The sequence below is a fragment of the Lissotriton helveticus genome, chromosome 5_1, assembly GCF_964261635.1.
Source record: "Lissotriton helveticus chromosome 5_1, aLisHel1.1, whole genome shotgun sequence".
NCBI lineage: Eukaryota > Metazoa > Chordata > Amphibia > Caudata > Salamandridae > Lissotriton > Lissotriton helveticus.
In genome coordinates, this window is record NC_136065.1 from 318,272,642 (window position 1) to 318,292,516 (window position 19,875).

The following is a 19,875-nucleotide window of genomic DNA, read 5'->3' on the forward strand; positions in this document are numbered from 1 at the left end:
CTCCCCTCCATCTGGCACTTTTGAATAGTGCTCCTGAAATGCAGGCTAAGGCCTAAGGCACAGCTTTCCAAACTTTTCATGTTGGTGACACACTTTCTAGACATGCATCATTTCGCGACACGGTAAAGCAGTGTAGAAACCGTAGAGAGCGAGCCCGAGCCACCTAAGGAGGTTCGTGGGTTCGGGTTTCTCAAAGTACAGATGTTACAGGTGAGGTAAAGTCTAGTAAGGACTAAATCAGGTTACCCTTTTAGTCTTCTTTTTTCTAAAGCTAACATTTCAGGTAAAAAGCACCAGCCTCCAAGAGCAGCTCTGACTTCAGCTGTGCCTCTTATGCTTTTTTGTTTCCAAATATTTTATTTGCATTTTATAAACGAGAACCAAAAGTCTAGTACAGAAAAGTTTAACAAGTGCTACAGAGGCGAATTGCCAGCAAAAATAGCAGAGGCTGCTGAAACGAAACCAACCAGCATACTAACTGGTAAGGCCTCAGACAAGCACGTGTGACACTACAGCCAGACAGAGAAGGAGAAAACAAATGGTGGAGGAGCCAGAGGTCTGTGGACTTGGCAAACGGGACTCATGCTGCAGAAAAAGCTCTGGGAATGGTCTCATGCTGTTTAAGGACAGCCCTGTAGGTATTTAAATGTCCCCCATTAGCATTTCTAAAGACAAAAAACTCGTCTTTAGAAATGCATTTGGAAGCGGAGCAGCATCACCTCAGCCGCACTTCAGAGGCTCCACTGAAGTATTTACTGAATGCAGTGGAATCCTTTGTAGTGCGCGCTGATTGTAGAGGAAACCATGATAGCAATCTGAAACCTTGGCAGCTATGCATAATCACGCGACACACCCACACATGGCAGGTGACACAGTACTGTGTCCAGGCACAGAGTTTGGAAAGCTCTGGCCTAGGGCATACTTTAGACCCCAACCAACCTGGGATAACCCCGTTGATAATGACCAGATTCCTCCCTGCGAGAACCAGGATGAAGACAAAGATTATGGGGACCCTAATGCAGATGACTCAGATAACGAGCCAGGGCCCTGCAGACCTTAGAGACCGGAAGGCGCTCCAAAGCGTCCCAGGTTGGAATTGCCTCTCAGAACATGGGCACTTTTATTACCAAGTTCATCAAAGACCCTAAGAAGGGCATAGAGCACATTTGGAAAGCCTGGTAGAATTAACTACTTGACATACTAGGGACCCCAACAAAGATTTTAGGTATGGCAGAGGAGGCGAAGGAAACGGGCAAAATTATTTCTATGGACATTCTGTCGGGCTGGGCACAGAGGGCTATATGTTTCCTCAGAAAAGCTAACTGTGAGCTCTCTACCGAGAGAAGGCAATCCTTACTGATCAAAACTGAACCCAAGTTGGGAGAACTGGCTACTTCTTAAGCTGGTCTAGTTGCGGATTGCTGCCTCTTTGGGGAGCCATTCATAAAGGGATTAGGTACATTTGTTACAACCTTTTCCTCTGTGAAGAAAGCCTAGCAATCTGTGAAGAAGGTCTTCAGCAAACAGGTTTTTGAAGGGGTCGGCAGGGGGAGTTCATACTGCCCATACTCCCCACCCTTCCAGAGGTCACAAGGTAGTTGACAGTTCAGCTATCAATACCAAGATCAGTGCAGCTTCAGCAGTTTCTTCCCAACCCACAACCGTGGCAGAGATGACAGAGGCAGCTTCTGTGGAGTCGCGAATGACTCAGTCCGCCATGAGGTAAGGACTATCTCTTCTTCCCCACCAAATGTAGTGAGGCTGTTGGCTCTTTTTCTTTACAATTGGAGGTGTATCACCAGAGACACTTGGGTATTACAAACAAACTCTGGTTCACGGATAGTTGTACAACACCCTGGTCCAAATCAAAAGACCCAAACCAATATTTTTATCACAAGGGGACAGAGTGCCTATTTTCCAGGAGATCGATTCTGTTCTCTGCAAAGGGGCACTTGTCCTTTTGGCTCTGCATCCCAGGGGCTTCCTAAGCAGAATGCTTCTAGTGGAAAAGAAAGACAAGGTCTTTTGCCCAGTGATCAATCTGAGTTGCAAACCAGCGGCTTGTGTATCGACGTGTCAAAGTAGAAGGTCTTTATCCCTTAAGAGATTTTCTGTTACAGAGTGACTGGGTGGTCAGACTGTCTCTCCAGGATGCTTGCTTCACAATCCCAATCTTTTCCCCTCATCTGCATTTTGTGCTGTTTGCTTGGGGAGGGTACATATAAGGAAAACAATTACTATAAAACTTATAGAAAATGGAGTATCATCAAGAGGTGGTAAAGTAATATTTGTTATAGAGGCACATGAATATCGACAGAGGTATTCGGTTCATGGATTCGGTTTCCTGCAGCAAATGCAGTAACACACGAGTTCCACTACTACAAAGTAGAGGAACTTCCAGCGGAATACGTTCCTTTCGAGGACGTTGGAATTCCACTAACTCACCAAGAGCAACAGCTCTGGTTTAAAGGCGCCCTAAAACATCAAAATCACATTACCAGGCTCGGTCCACTAGGTAGACCAGGAGCAACATGGCTGGTACTAGCCAGCTATACACCACATCCTGACATTGAAAGAATGACCGGTCCAGAACTGTTAGCTCAGCTAAAACAGCTAATTAAAGTACATAGACATTTGGTTCCATATGTAATGCGGACTTTAATGGTCCAACCTGCTGTAAGAATTCTGCAACACACCCCTCACCAGGGGAACACAAACAAAATCACACCACAGACTATACAATCAGTCATTGGTAAATTGCCAATAAAAAGGGAACAAATTCCGTTCTGGTTAGCTCAAAAAATTACTCAAATAGAGGCAGTATTTCCTGATAGTACACCTTGTGAGGAACAAAGGATTCTGACGATCTGTTTACCAAAGGGGATTGCACCACACGTAGAGGACTGTGACACTTGGGGTACAGTCTTTGCTTCAATCTACACAAAAACACATGGTGTTCCGTCTATGGCGGTAATACTAGACGTTCTGAGACAGATTCAAAATGAATACGGCCCAGAACCGGCCTTAAATCTTGGTATGAAATTACTGAAAGATTTCAAACTCGTCTCGGCTATACTATTAGCTAACATCAAAGGTGAAGCAGCATCCGTGGCAATCTGCCAAAAACTAAAAGAAACTGATATAACAGAGCAACCATATGAACTTGCAAGAATTATTGAAAAATCCTGCGAAGAACTAGGTAGAGATAGCTTGGGTGGGTAACCAGTAAAACCCCAACTAACTGAAATCCTGAAAAAGTTTCTATTAAAAATAATCTCACTACTCCTAAAAAGAAGTGGGAAAACACCAAATAGACACTTCCTAAAGAGAAGCGTTCTCAGTCCAGAGGAAGGTCTCCTCAACAGGAGCCCTCTGAAAAGAGGTAGAACCTCAGAAACAGGGATAATTTGAGAAAGCCTGATAGATATTAAGATACTGATACACGTTCCTCTCATACCTTTTAGACTTCCTCGCAGAAATCCGAAAGAAGAGGACGATCAGAACAAAAAGAAGAACGTGTGAAGTCCAAAGACGAACAGCACGTTCCAAAAAATAGGAAAACTCAATTCACAAAGAAGAAGGTAGCAAGTCTAAAGATCAGACATGCCGAGGATCTTGAGGACACAACTCAAGAACAGGGAGTGGGCCCAGACAATGCTAGACAGCGCAGCAGAAGTCACCATAGCTCGCAAGATCTTGAAGGATCATCTGGTGACAGTGGACTTGAATGAATGCATTCAAGTGGAAACTGATTCCTGACAGTCCACACCTATTTAACCCTGCCAAGGGGACCACTGATTAAAATATCTTACGGTACCCCGTGGGTAGTTCTAGGCCACTTTATTTCACCACTGAACTAACCCACATACCTCCACTCATCACAGCTATATACAAAAAGATAAACACGAAAGAGCCCTCTCGCGGGGTCCGTGGGCATTGCCGCGTCAGCCTCACGAGGAGCTACGCCCAATGATGACGCATGACACTACCACGGTGTGTGAGGGTACCACCTTACAATGCGGAAAATTCTCTCATTCCATTCATATTCCAACAAGATGTCTCTTTTCCAGAACAGCTACCCTCCTTGTGTATTAATATTCCTATTTGGGAGCAAGGGTGCTGGACCTTTAACTGCTCCCTGTCCCCATCTCTTCTGGGATTGATCAGGTGAACACTGACAGACATTCTGAGAGCAGCAGACTGGTCATTTGGCTCAATGTTTAAAAAGTATTATTTTAAGCCAGTTACACACATGGCATCAATGGTGGTGAGAAAGCTTAGAACAAGCGTAATCTGAGCCTCTGGTCCAGATGTTGAATGAAAAATGTCCTAGCTAACACGAAGGAAAGTTTCAAATCAATTGAGGGCACAGAGGCGATAATTATCCCACCCAGAAGGACTTTGTTCAGCTTCTTGCCCTGCCCTACTCTTTAACACTGAACTCTTCGTTAAGTAAATTATATTTTTTGGTTTACAAGTCTTCCTTCACCTAGGTTACCGGGTGTATTTTTATCAATAGTAGACTTCAGATAATGTTTCGCTTGTGGCAATTGGTATTGTTATGGATTTCAGTTGGCAATATAGTTCATGGTTTGTACGTTTACAGGCGCTGATCAGAAACATGATTTTCAGTGAGGAAGATCAAACAACTTACTGTATCACATGAAGAAAGAGGAGTACTTTTCTTTGGAGATGTTGGTATATGTTGCCTAATGTACCTGGCTGGCTGACCTTGTGAACTTTTGTGGGGACTCGTGGGATTTCAAGTTCTTGATATTTAACGTTTCCGTTTGCTTCATGTTAATAATAATAATAATCCACATTGTAAAGCGCACAATCACCCGTAAGGGTCTCTAGGCGCTGGGGGCCGTCGGGAAGATTAAGCAAGCTATTGCCCAGAGTCACATGGTGCTGGGCTAACCTGCCGCCGGAGCCGGGGATCGAACCCTGATCCCCCGATTCCAGCGTCGCCCTGGCCGCGGCGCCACACCTCTCCCACTTTTGGCTGCTGAGCTATTAAAGAATAACGTATAAAGCATAATCATAGCTTCTGCTTCCTTAATAAAATTAAATCTTTCCTTCAAGTTAGCTAGCAAATTTTTCTCTATCATTGCATAGGTCTCTTCTGGATTTTACACTTAAGGGATGTACCGGAGCCCTATCACCAGTGGCTAACGATGCTCACAGAATTTAACCAACAGGAAGCAAAATTATCCATGGAAGTGTTGTGGAAGAGGCCCATACCCAAGCTACACCACTTCCTAAATTCCGGCGCCCGAATCTCTTGGGAAAGAATACAAACACTCCCTATCAGCAGTGGTGGGCCGGACAAACAAACACAAAATAGCACTCCTGGGCATATCAGACTGGGTGGAAGGCAGATGATACAGACGCATCAGAATGGGCAGCCTATTAGCCAAAAGACATACTTTATGATACCGGAGATCAAGTGCCCACACCTAGAAGAGATGTATAAAGCTAGGTGACGTCCACAAAGGCACCGTCAGATCTTGGCAGCTTGGTGGGTTCACTTCCATGACTTTGCTTTCTAAACATCGCTGCCCCACTTCTTTCTGGCCCCATCTCTTTCCATTTCCTAACACCCTTTCCCTCATGCTTCCTTGGGTCTTCCATATGACATGCAATGAATGACATGAAAAGACCTAGTCTAAACTTAGCAGACTTCCTTATGAAATATTGAAATACTTGAACAGGTGTTAAATTAAGGTTCTGTGAAGATGTACATGGTCCTGGGCAACATCTAAACAGAATTGGCTTCACACACACAATATACCTCTTTTGAGTCAGTCTTATCTGTACAATCTGGCTGTATTTACACCCGATGTCTATTGTCAAACAAATATCCTTTATAACTTAAAGTGTTGAAAAAAAATCTTTGGAAATAAACAAAACAGTGAAGACGAAATGACTTGGGAAAGAGTGCTGTAACCAATGGTGAAAGTAGTATAGAGAACTTTTTAATAGTTTGGGAAAGCCCAACTGTTTCATTTTTGTTACCTTATTATGTGGAGGGATACAAAATAATACCCGAGAGGATTAATTACAAATGTTTGACGACAATAAATTCACAATTTAGGGGATTACCTCTGGGTGGGGTACGTTATGGGGTAGATTCTTCTGATTATACAACACAGTGTGATGCAGCAACATACATGACAGCTAATTTATGTTGATGAATGGAACTAGCTGTAAAAAATTACAAAACTTTCTGAATCCTTGAGAAAAACTATTTTGGAAGTCCTTGCAATAAAAAAGACACTCCGCAAATATGAGCAATTGTATAGCATTTCGAACACGGTTAGTTAATTAAATCAGGGTACATGCTTTGGTCACTACTGTTGCAGAAATCGTTTTAGAGAAGTGGAGCAGAAAAGCACAAACAGGTTATGACTAGAGAGGAGCACAAAAGCCTCAAATTACAGCACGTGTTAAGGTTAAGTTTATAATTATGTTCCCTTTCAACATTTGGATGTGACTGAGTGAAACAAACAATTGTAGGCAACATTATGAACCCCACATCCTTTCCAAAAAACATAAGTGCAGGGCGTCAAAGTTTCCTTAAGGCAGTCCGCCATTTGTGTCCCAGAATGCAGGGTTGCCAAATACTAAAACTGCCTAATTTTCATTCCACTTCATTTTTCTTTCTTCCACGACCTTTAAGTTCCTGTCTCTTCACCGCACTCTTGTAGGTTCTTTTCAATCCCGGATTCCTCTTTTTGTGACCGTTTTGCTCTCTTTCTCTTCACCCTCCTCTCTCTCTCTTGCTATGGGTCAAAGTCTGAAGATGAAAAGTAAATCCTGGTCCCCGAATACAAGTCCCAGTGATCCAAACCTGCTATTACTGGCACATTAAGCACTGCTCCTAAACAAACTCTTTAAGAACCTGATAAAACAGACACTTCTGCTTTGTAAAGCAAGAGCAAGATTGCCAAAGTATGCATTAGAATTGGAGAATGTGGCCTCTCAGGCCTAAAATCATCAAGTCCTGCACCTACTTATATACCTTTGACCCGCTATGGCCAAACTAGTATTTATTTACATACAGGCACTGGCCTATCTTAAAAGGGGGTTCATGCCATCTGTCCCTAGCTGGTACTAGATATCTATGGATTAAAACTTTCTAGCAGTAACCTCATGCCATTGGCTCCAGTGGAATGAGAGGCGTTTATTTGCCTACCTGATTTAACTTCATATTCGAATATTATAAATACATGTTCTAAGAGTGACAGGTTTGTATTAGGAGTTCATACCTTTGTTCTTTCTGTAGAAAACATCTGGTAGCCTATTAGCACGTTTTAGATAGAAGAAAGATGCCACAGACAGTATTAGGAAGAGGCTGATGAAAAGGGTGCCTAGAAGAAGAGACACGGCCACCTCAGGGCTTCCTGTGCAGAAGAGAAATAACATATGAATTCATCAGTGAGGGTTACTAAACGTAAGTAATAACGAATGTTCTGCATAGAAGAAACAATAACATCTAACAGAGGACCATCTTTAGACAAACATTTCTTAATCAGAAAGCGCTCTAATCATTTACGACACATTTTTTTTAAAGAAACATCAAAACTTTGAAAAAGCTCTCAATTAGCCCAGAAATGCAGTTGTTTTTTGAGCTGAGACTTCCTGATGTCATTTGGATATAATTCAGTAACTGTTGTTTAGAGTTTGACTAGTCAGACCATAGAAGCACAAGAGAAGAAGCACTGAGTGCATCATCCTCCATAAATCCACGATTAAACATATTGAATACATATATCGTATTTAGTGTTATTCCAAGACTCAAATTCTTACCCCTTCAAAAAGCCCATTATTAAACTTGTGAAGGTTATGTGCAAAGATCCTGTTGGTTGAGAAAACCATAACCCGAAAAGCTTCCACCAGTTTGCGTGAATAACTAATACCCACCATCTTAAAATTGAACTGGGCCTATAACTCATCCTGTAATGTGCAGTTTTTCCATCAATGCCTTTCTGTCTCTCTTCCTGAAAGTGACCGTAGAAGCTGAACATCTCTGGCAGGAGAAAATACTTCACCTCACCCACATGAGGGAAATACACCATGTGTGTCGACAGGACAGCCATAGTGCATTCAAATGGTAAAACTGTTAATATTGATTGAATCAATGCCAATTTTTATAATGATAAGGAACAAACCTGCATCACTAGTACCAAAATGGCCCGTCATGAACTCTTCATCAACCTCGACTCAGAATTACGTAATCAGGCAGGCTCTGAGACCTAGGCCTGAGGTTACTGATTCACAGGTTATAGGTGGGCAGAAGACATGTGCAAACAGGAAACTCAGGTCAATCCCCCAGATAAGCACAGGACACAACAAAGGTCCAAGGAGATTGGCCCCAATATATTACACATGGCCAGAGGGGTGCACGTAATCCCCAAAAAACAATAAAATCAGATGCCACATGAAGTAAACTTTAGGAACACACAGCCAATCAGGACACAGCACACACAGTACACGCAATGATCACATGCAACTCATGCCGGAAATCTGGACATGCTACCTACTGGCCACCATTGTGTCCATGGAAGGTCGAGGACCACCTGCATTTGTTATCAGGGGCCTTATTTATGACTCCACTGATGAGGATCACATTCTTTTATAAAAAAGGGATTTACGGAAGTACTTTACGATGCCCAAAGTAATGTATAAAACCCTGTTCCGATTTTTTGTACTTTGACACAGTCCTCAGGCTTGCTTCTGTAACTGTGCTCCAGGCCGAAGTGTTAATTAAACCAACTGTTCCTGTTTTGCCACACTCCTCGTCTTTTGTTTTTTGAAGGAAAATTTATACTTGAGCAACATTTTGACGAGCCAGATTGGTACCTCGGACCACAGTGCAGCTGAAGGTAAGGGACCCCGCCCGGAATTAACCCCTTCTGCGCTGATGACGGAACCGCTCCGTCATCAGCTGCGGGTGCGCTGTGCTGATGACGGAGCGGTTCCGTCGTGGCCCGCCCCGCTCGATAGAACGCTCATGCGCGGCGCGAATTCCGCGCCTCCGCTGAGGGTACCGCTCCGTCACCAGCATAGCTCAACCGACGCTGGTGACGGAGCGGTTCCGCCACCAGCATGCGGCCGCCGCGCGGCCGCCCCGCCCCCTTAGCACTGCGGCGGAATAGCCGCCGCAGTGAAGGGGTTAATATTTGTGCAGCAAGAAAGGTAAGCAGACACCACAACTGATTGGATGTTCTGCAGAATCGGCGGGCAGAGGTCCATCCTGAAGCCGCCGTCAGTCGGTAACAGACTACATCTGATCCTTAGTGCCAGCATTTGGCATATGGCAAACCAGCAAGAAACGCATAAATGTAACCTCATCGCCCTGCCACTGAAAGAAATCTGGCATGTCCTTTATATGTCCGAACCAAGGCAGCCTCAGAGGCATTGCCGTCGACATCACTTTTATTCAATAGTCAGCACACTAGGAAAGGTGCATATTGGCTGTCGCTTGGACCGCCACTGGCTGCGACACAGATGATACGCTTGTCCCCTGGGTGTGATACACGGTTGAGACCTCACTGCTTGAACAGCTGGGTATCACACAGATGGCCCGCATGGGCCCTTGGTGTGATAGAGAGCTGGCACCTCAATCTTAATTTTCAGTCTAAATGGGTTTTCTCTGTGCTACTGGTTTCTTAACACTGTTGGTATTTGAAGTAAGTGGCAGGTGTTGTTTGCTTGGACCACTGGGGGCGACACGGACGGTACACTTGGCCCCTGGGTGTGATACAGGATGCAATTTGGACGTTAGGGAAAAAGATTTGGATCTGGGGGATCAGGTGTACTTTGTGTTTTTACAAATGGGGCATGTGGTTCTTTGAGCTATTCCTCTTTTCCACAACATTTTTAATTTTCTTTGAACCGGAGCAGATATTGACAGACTATGGGGCTCACTTAGTCCCGTGTACTGCTCAGGGCTTTTCGCTGGTCACAGGATAGCATGCGCTAGGAACAAGGCAAGGTATTTTTTTTAAAAGTCATTATTTTTTCTCTGTCAGTTTTTTCTTATTGTAGTATTGAAATTGATGCAAGGTATATTTGATGTTGTGGTGCTCGTAAATGAATGCAACTGTATTTTGTGTATTGTGTTTTCTCGATGTCTTAATATGCTATTTCAAGGCGTTGCTATTTCTCACAATCACTATTTCATATCAAAGTAAAGTCTGCTATTTGCTGCCAAATCCCATAACGTTTTAACAATTGCACTTTCTTCTTGATTGTGACCCTTCATATGCATTACTATTTGTGTTTGTGTAATGTTCATGCATTTGTAAACCGCATGAGGTCATACTATGTAGTTAGAACCAGCAATTCCTGTGTATATATTCCCACGACCAGAGTACGACTTGAGACTTTCTAAAAGCAGAACAACTAGGGTGCATCTGTCCCTTAAAGTATTCAACTTATCTTGGAGTCCCCACTGAAACACTTGCAAACCAGCCCACACAGGAAAAGAAACGCAATCAAGTAAAGTCAAGTTAAAATTTGTATAGCGCACTACTCACCCAGAGGGTCTCAAGGCGCTTGAGGGAGGGGGGGTACGTTACTTATCAAATATCCAAGTTTTGAGTTGTTTTCTGAAGGAGAGGTGGTTCTGTGTAAGGCGGAGGTGGGTGGGGAGAGAATTCCAGGTTTTGGCTGCTAAGTAGGAGAAGGATCTTCCTCCCATGGTGGATGTTTGGATGCGTGGAATCGCGTCGAGGGCTTGATTGGACGATCGTAGTTGGCGGGTGGAGGTGTAAAAGGTCAGGCGCGTGTTGAGGTATTTGGGTCCTAGGTCGTAGAGGGATTTGTGTGCGTGGGTGAGGAGACGGAACGTTATTCTCTTGTTGACGGGGAGCCAGTGGAGGTCTCTTAGGTGACCGGATATGTGATTGTGGCGGGGGATGTCCAGGATGAGTCTGGCGGAGGCGTTCTGAATTCGTTGGAGTTTTTTCAGTAATTTGGCTGTGGTTCCGGCGTAGAGGGTGTTTCCGTAGTCCAGTCGGCTTGTGACAAGTGCATGGGTGACCGTCTTTCTTGTTTCCGTGGGGATCCAACGGAAGGTCTTTTTGAGCATACGTAGGATGTTAAAGCATGATGATGAGACGGCGTTGACTTGTCTGGTCATCGAGAGGGAGGAGTCCAGGATGAAGCCCAGGTTGCGTGCGCGGTCCGTTGGTTTGGGTGCGCTGCCCAGGGCCGGTGGCCACCATGAGTCGTCCCAGGAAGAGGGGGATGATCCTAGGATGAGGACTTCCGTCTTGTCTGAATTTAGTTTTAAACGGCTGTTCTTCATCCACTCGGCTACGTTTTTCATCCCTTCGTGTGGGTTGGTTTTGGCGGTGTTTGGGTCTTTGGTGAGGGAGAGGATCAGCTGTGTGTCGTCAGCGTAGGAGATAATGTTGAGGTTGTGTTGGCGCGCGATGGATGCGAGGGGGCTCATGTAGACGTTGAAGAGGGTGGGGCTGAGCGATGATCCTTGTGGTACACCGCAGATGACTTCAGTGGCCTCTGATTTGAAAGGGGGGAGGCGGACTCTCTGGGTTCTTCCGGTGAGGAACGAGATGATCCAGTCCGATGCTTTTCCTTGTATCCCGACGTTGCTGAGGCGTTTTATGAGGGTGCTATGGCAGACCGTGTCGAACGCTGCGGAGAGGTCCAGTAGGATGAGGGCAGCTGTTTCTCCGTTGTCAAGTAGTGTTCGAATGTCGTCTGTAGCTGCGATGAGGGCGGTCTCGGTGCTGTGTTTGGCTCGGAAGCCGGACTGTGATGGGTCGAGGGAGCCGTTAGACTCGAGGAAGGCGGCGAGTTGACTGTTGACGGTTTTCTCAATGACTTTGGCAGGGAATGGTAGGAGGGAAATGGGGCGGTAGTTCTTAAGTTCGGTGGGGTCTGCTGTGGGTTTCTTCAGGAGGGCGCGGAGTTCGGCATGTTTCCAGCTTTCCGGGAAGGTGGCGGTATTGAGGGAGCAGTTGATGATATCTCGGAGATGGAGTGCGATGATGGAGTCGGCTTTGTTGAAGATGTGGTGGGGGCATGGGTCGGTTGGCGATCCGGAGTGGATGGAGTTCATCAATCGGATGGTGTCCTCAGTGCTGATTGGGTTCCAGGCGCAAAGGTCGGTGGTGGGGGGTTTCGGTTCGGAGGTAGGGGGGGTGGATTGGTCGCCGAAGCTGTCATGTATGTCAGTGATTTTGCTGTGGAAGAACGAGGCTAGAGAGTCGCAGAGGTCTTGAGAGGGAGTGATGTCGTTGTTGCCGGCGCTGGGATTGGTAAACTCTTTGACGATGTTGAAGAGTTCCTTGCTGTTGTGGGCGTTGTTGTCGAGTCGCTCCTTGAATGCTGATTTCTTGGTGGATCGGATCAGCTGATGGTGTTTGCGGGTGGCGTTCTTGAGGGTGGACATGTTGTCTGTGGTTGGGTTTTTTCGCCAGGCTTTCTCGAGGGTGCGGCAGATCTTTTTGGATTTCTTAAGTTCATCATTGAACCAGGGGGCTTTTTTGAGGCCTGGCTTGTTTTGTTTGTTTTTCAAGGGTGCTAATTCGTCAGCGCTGTGGGTGATCCATTGTGTGAGGTTGATGGCTGCTTGATTTGGGTCCAATGATTTGGCGGGAGGGTTTTGGTAAAACGATGCGGTGAGCTGGTCGGTGGTAAGTTTGTTCCAGTTTCTACGGGGGATTTGTTGTGGGTGGTGGTGGGTCGTGGTCTTTCGGTAATTGAAGGTGACGCAGCAGTGGTCTGTCCAATGGAGTCCTGTGGTGTGATTGAAGGAGATATGCTTGCTGGAGGAGAAGATTGGGTCGAGCGTGTGACCGGCGTAGTGGGTGGGGGTGTTTACGAGTTGTTTGAGTCCGAGATTGGCAAGGTTGTCCAGAAGGGTGGTGGTGTTGCTGTCGTTGTTCTTTTCCAGGTGGAAGTTGAGGTCCCCTAGTAGGATGTAGTCTTCGGAGGGGAGGGCGTGTGGGCTGATGAAGTCGGAGATGTCTTCGCTGAATTGTGTACGGGGTCCTGGTGGTCTGTAGATGAGGGTGCCTCGGAGTGTGGTCTTAGGGTCGGTGTGAATCTGGAAGTGAAGGTGTTCGGCGGCTGCGAGGCTGACGTCGGAGCTGGTTGTGATGTGGATGGTGTTCTTATGGACGATGGCTATGCCTCCTCCTGTTTGGTTGATGCGGTCCTTTCGAATGATCTTGTAACCGTCCGGGATGGCTATGGCGATGTCGGGCGCTGATGAGGCGTTCATCCAGGTTTCTGTAAGAAAGGCGACGTCCGGCGTAGTGGAGTCTAGTAGGTTCCATAATTCAGTGGCGTGTTTGTGGACAGAGCGGGTGTTGAATAGGATGCAATTCAGGTGGTTAGTGTCGGAGCTCTGTTTAGCTTTGTGGATTTGGTGTGGGTCCTGATGCCGACGAACTTGCAGGAGTGACAGGTGAAGGGTCCATGGGTGTGACCAGGGACGGCTAGGTGGCAGTCTGGGAGACGGCCGGAGTTGAGTGCAGAGAGGGTTGCGGCGTCGTACGTTATGCGGGTGGAGTGGACTTTGAGGGGGCCAGGGGGCCTGGCACGGGGAGCGGTCCAGGCGTGGACGGGCGTAGACGGGCTTACCTTCGGCGCGCATGGGGCGCGTCCGCTGCGCGTATGTTGCTCTGACATAAGTGGATAGTGGAGGGGGCAGAGCGAGGAAGGAGCAGCTGGGAGGCGGGAGCGGGGTGGAGAGATGGGCTAGGAGGCACAACAACAAGATGGCAGCAAAAACAAAAGCGAAACAGGACGAGATTGGGGCACAATCTGTAATATCGCTATAATATGGGCAGTGGCACCGGAACAATCAGGCACAGATGATTAATATAAGCAATGCGAGCAATGTGATTAATTAATGGCAGCAGTGAACAGTATAGCGCTACGGTACAGTCAATGCGAGCAATGCACAATTAATAATAAGCGGCAGTGAGCAGAATAGCGTTACGATATAGTCAATGCGAGCAATGCACAATTAATAATAAGCGGCAGTGAGCAGTGTAGCGCTACGATACCCAGATGACCAGGGAGCGTGAGGAGCGACCGCTTCTGAGCAAGTCAGGACGGTCACGGTAATAAGTTTTTCCATGAATGGTACGCACACACTAAGGCACACACATGTATCCGGCCAAAGGAGGAAACCTTCTGCACTAACGCAATCGAACACATGAGGACACACATACAGACCAAATATGTAGGACAGACGAAAGGCAGGAGATAGGCACTATTAGAACTATGACCCATCTTCAAGGAGGCCCAGACTGCTAATCCTTTTCCTCAGTCAGCAAGCAAGGTGTCCACACCTCCCCAGCCGCATGGAGGTGCACTCCACAAAGCCAGCTATCCCTGTATTAGGATACACTAAACCCACCAGTCAAGAGTGCCAAATGATCCCCTATCAACCAACAAACTGTTAGGTCCAGGCATGAAAGTGTAGCAGGCCAGCAGGCCTGTGCAATCCCAGCACCACCCTAGTCCAGAGCTAGAGCTCCCCGAAGTTTGAACCCCCTTGCGTTGAGCTCATCGAACCCCAGTGACACAGAGAACATGCACTACCACTGGTTCAGGTGAACACACTCAAATGATCGGGAAATTCATAGCAGTTCTGAATAGTGATACAACTAGCGTGGATGAGGAGAGGGGTTCCAGTCCTTTAGGATTCAACGACGAGAGTGGGCATGCCGGGACCGAGCACAAAATTATAAGCGGACACTGAAGGAGAAAGTAGTGAGAGACGAAGGAGAAATCTTTGAATGTTATGTTATGTTATGTTAATTTCGATTTATATAGTGCCAAATCACCGACAGGTCTCTTAGCGCTTGCTTTGGGAACCCGTCCTGGCTTTCCCTGCGAGATTACCTCTACTGGGCATCCACAAGGTGAAGACCAGGCATCCCGCCGCGGGGGGCCGTAGTGGAGATTAAGCAAGCTATTGCCCAGAGCTGCAGAGTGTGAACCCATGATTCGAGTAGGCACCGAGGCGAGAATTATCGAGTCCGTGGACATTTGGGCTCAAGGCCCTGCCGCATCGGGAATTGAACCCTGGTCCCGGGTCTGACCTCTGCATCAGGGTCTGCCTCCTCTAACCAGTGAGCCACACTTCTCCTTGCCCATTCTGCGACTTGCTAGCAGACTGGGCTAAGGAGGGTAACCAATTTGACTAGTCCTGGCCCAGAAGAGGATCATCTGATCCAGAGGACATGGCTATGGCAGAGGATTGCATCAGATAAATTAGGGGAAATCCCGATTGGAATTTCCTCTACATGCAGCAATGCCTCAAAAGGTAGGAAAGGAGGCAAGTACGGAAAACAAGGAAAAAGAGAAAATAGGAGGAGGTTGGGACAGAACCAGGACGTCACTGCAAAATTCCTGAGCTGGAAGCAAACGACCCTAGTCAAAACAGCTGTTGCGATATGGGCCACAAGGCGGTGGCATCCAATGAGGATGCCGCCGCAGAGGTTCGGAAAGGATAAAGCACATTGTAACAGGAATTCAGGATGTAGTACAGAGAACTTCCAAAGCTGGGGCCAGGTCGCAATTCCTCCTTCGCTCCCAGAACCATTCTCACTTGCCCTGTACAGTCAGTGACCCGACGGTCCGAGGAAGAACCCACCGTAACAGTGCAGGTAAATAACACGCCCTCTAGCTTCCTGATGGACAAAGGTGCAACAAAGTCATGTCTAAAGGAAAGGATCATCCTGCTATCCAAAGACTCCATGAACACGCAGGGGTTCTCGGGCACGGTTATGAGAGTCTCCTTCACAAACCCCCTGGTGATAGATGTGGGAGGAAGTTTAGTAAAAGGACAGCTGCTACTCACCCCTAATCCACAAACAATCTCCTAGGAAGAGACTTAATGGCCAAACTTAACAGGACCATTAATTTTTCAGAAGATGGGACAATAACCTTCTCAACCCCTGAGGTTACCCTATCAAGACTCATGTCTTTAACCCATTCACATCGTACAGATAGGCCGATAAGAGCAACACCTACCGACCTGAAGGCCTTCACTGACGCGGTCCTCACAATCATTGCTAATGCACCGGAACTGCTGGATCGGAAGCTACAGCTGCATGTGAATGTATTTCCCACCAGGAGGATCACCATGATCTGGAACCCCAAGAGGAGGTGCTGCTTTGCTTGAAGGCCATTGAGGTGCAGCCTGAATAAGGGGTCCTGCAGGGCACCGACCAAGTTATTACAATGAGGGCATGTATCATCTTTGTTACGCCCGGTCTTAGTATACGGGAGGTAATCGAAGAGCACTGTTCAGTGAGTGTCCAGGGGCCTCAGAAATAAGTATCCCCTGGGACACAAACCTCTTGCGTACTACAGCAGACTCTTAGACTCAGTCATGCAGGGTCATTTCCCATGCGAGCAGGCTCTAGTTGCAGCAGCCTTTGCAATTGACAATAGCAACTCCATTGTGATGGAGGCCCTGCTAACACTGGATGCAGAACACTCAGTGTTTGCAGTAATACAAAAAAGCAAGGTCACGCGGACTACACAACCGGTTTCAGGTTACGAACTGATACTCTCCAGGACATCATTAAAAACAATACTGTGTTAGCTAGTAAACCCAGCCACCTTCCTAGCTCACGAGGTTCAGAAGGGGGAGGAGATCCATGACTGTGCCACATACACCCCAGAGAGGATCTGCCAGGCAGAGGAGGATCCCTTCCTGGATAGTGAAGCATTTTCCATCAACGGCTCCTCCATGATAGACCAAGAGACCGGGATAATACAGATGGGGGCCGCAGTAGTGACAGCTCATAGCCACGTGTCCTCAAACGCTGCAAGTCGTGGCGTAGTTTACTCTCCTCCCCCACTGTTCAGCACAGGAAGCAGAGCTGACAGCACTAATCACAGCCCTTAACCAAAGAACGAGGAAAATGGTAACTCTACTCAGATTCAGCTTATGTTACCACCACGGTGCATTTTAGCATAGGAAGGTGGAAAAGGCGAGGGTTTCTGAAATCAGGCGGCACACCCGTTGCACACAGGGACCTCCTAGAATTACTAACTAAACCAGTGGCTGTTGTAAAGTGCGCTACCCACACTGGGGGCAAGGACTTCATATCCTAGGGGAATGTATTAAACTACAAGCTTGTGAAAAGGGCAGCGTATTTATTTATTTTACAGAGTTTTATATAGCGCGAACTTGAAATGATTAAAGAGACACACATGGTTCCTTTACATCAGGGACAAGAGATGGGGAACACCCCCCCCCCCCCCTTCACCCCCACGTAGGACAAGCCTTTCAGAGAAACAGCAGGGTTGTACCTGAAGGAGTTGCAGGAAACATCATCACCTGACGAGGAGAAGCAATGGGAATGTCAGTAGGCAAGGGGACATATGAGGGCCAGGCCAAATTAATTCCCGCCCCCCACTGTAAATGACAGAGGCAGCTGGTACAGTATAGAAGTGGGGAGTTAAGAAGGTGTTTGAGCAATAAAAATCCCTTTACATTTTGTTTTTCTCTCGTTACATTTTTCTTCTGTTTCAAGATAGGTTAAATGTCAGGCAATGTTTCCTGAAAAATGAGTTTCTATCCTTTTAAGTGGAGATGTTGTTTACTTTTCTGTCTTTGACTGTAAATTTAGAGGATTTTATAAAGTGAACTAAGTGACAATCATGGTCGGGTACAGACAAACAATGGAATTATAAAGTGGGAGGGCTAAATTCTGCTGCAATGTAGACTACATTTTGTGACAAGAAAACAAATGATGCAGCTTATTGCGGCACATTTTGTGATAGTTTCACTTCACTATTTTGCCATTTTTACATGTTGACAGTGTCTGGGCAAAGGTTTCAATTTTACTAGTACCAGTTCCACATCCAAATACAGCTCTAAAAACCGAAATTGTGACCAGTCAACACTTTTGCAAAGGCAGCACGTCTTGCAGCGTTTCTAATAATTTCTGCTCTGTTTGAATCTGAAAAAAATTTGCTTTCGTTAAAATCTGCAGATCATACAGTAGATGATGGCATATGTGGAAAATTCATAACTATGCAAGAAATGACACAGAATCACAATTCCAGTGGCTTTGCGTAAAAGGAGTGTGAAAGAAAGTACAGTCGGATGTCCATTTGTTTCTGAATCAAACATGTAAATGGATTATACAAATATTTCAACATATACCATCAGTTTTGAAAGCACTAATGAAACACATTTTGTTTTAAAATTCTGAAGTGAGATGGAAATAAATATTTTAATAGGCTCAAAGCAAATTGTGGTGATGCACAAAAGATAAATGATGTATTTTAATTGTATTGTGCTTAGGCACCATCCCATAGTGTGATGAGTGGTTGGAAGGGTGGTGTCTTTGATATGTGATCCTATGTGGGAAGTGAGTCCATGCCATGCATGATGGCCTTCAAGGTGTGGTTATCATGTTATGGGATGCAGCTTGTAGCAGTGTGGTGGATGATGAGACACAGATGCACAGTTTATGGTTTTTCAGTACACTGGCAGCTTTGAACAGCTCTGCAGGTCTCTTTATGGTATATGATTATAAACTTCTAGATGGTTACGCCATTGGGTTGTTGATCATTAATTTTGAGACATATATACATACATTTCACACAATTCAACACAGCAAGGCAACTTGCTGTGCTGCGTTGTTTGAAAGAGAAGCAGTAGAAATGCACACTATTTACGGCGATAGAGCGCATTTCTCCTTTCTTAGTGCTGGCACGCTGTGTGCTGCTTTGCGCTAACACAGGCACCCTCGCGCCATGGTGCAAGGGTGTCTGCATTAGGGGCACGATTGCTTGTGTGGTGAAGGGACACCTTTCCTGCACAAAACAATTCTTAGAGGCATATTACTTTTTGTAGATGTGCTGCAGAATGCAGCACACTAGAAAGATGAAGTAACAAGGAGAATTAAAGTTATTTCTCCTCTTTAAGCCTTTCTGGAGAAGGCGCAGAATTTTAATGCATGTGCAGGTTTACTAGCTTTAGTAAATCAGAGACTGCGAAATCTATGGGTGGGTGCATGGAAACACCCATGCTCCATCCATGGAACGCCCTCTCAATGTTGCTTTGTATTTACTAAATCACACAAAGCCATGTAAAGCGGCTTTGATATCTTTGTACATACCAAAATTGATTTTGTGCCAGGGCTGCACCGCAAAATCTTATTAAATCTGCCCAAAGTGTATAGCTCTTGGCCAGAGCTGGCATTGTTGGAGCAAGAGGTGAGATCTGCTGGGATGTACACTGATCATATCTGAAAGTCTTTGTGAGATGAGAGAAGTGGCCATAGTGTATAGATATTTAGGACCTGCAATCATGGGCTCGATTAAAGTCCTTGGACTGACCAGCAGTATGTGACAGATCTCTATCAGTTATTCCATGTCTGTTCATTTAGTGAAGGCTGGTTTGCTGGCTGCATAGTACTGGTGATGGACAACCCTTGTAGCACATATGCCTTTTAATGAATGTAGAGGTGTATGTTACAGTTGGCTCTGACCACTGAATCTTAGGGCATTAGTATTAGTGTGGGCCAGAAATGCTATGAATGAACTTCCATAACTATAAAATACCCTGACAAAGCATAGGTCAGCCCCTCTTAACTTACCTTATTATTGAAAGTAGGTTTTCTGGTTGGGGTGCTTCCAGCCCGTGAATTGTAAGCTAAAGATTGAGCTTGAGGGTGTGACGGTCTTTCCAGATTCTACGGCTGGGATGTGGACAATGTAGTTGTCGTGGAAATATCCATGTTTTCAACTAATGTCCGAAGTTTATAGGCTCCTGTAGGTTTCCAATGCTGGCTGATGGTGAGTTCCAGAGCTTGGCAGCTGGTACTGAGAAAGCAGTGCCTCCTATGGATTTAT

The 19,875-nt window shown here is 46.0% G+C and overlaps 1 protein-coding gene across 2 annotated transcripts in view; it reads right to left on the reverse strand.

Annotated features, from left to right (window-relative positions):
• C5_1H1orf159 (chromosome 5_1 C1orf159 homolog) overlaps window positions 1-19,875 on the reverse strand; it is a 292,203-nt gene that overhangs the window by 23,336 nt on the left and 248,992 nt on the right. For both annotated transcript variants that reach the window (XM_078642367.1, XM_078642366.1), the window contains exon 7: window positions 7,272-7,406. In XM_078642367.1, coding sequence (XP_078498493.1) covers window positions 7,272-7,406 — 135 coding nt within the window. The remainder of the gene's footprint in view (window positions 1-7,271; window positions 7,407-19,875) is intronic.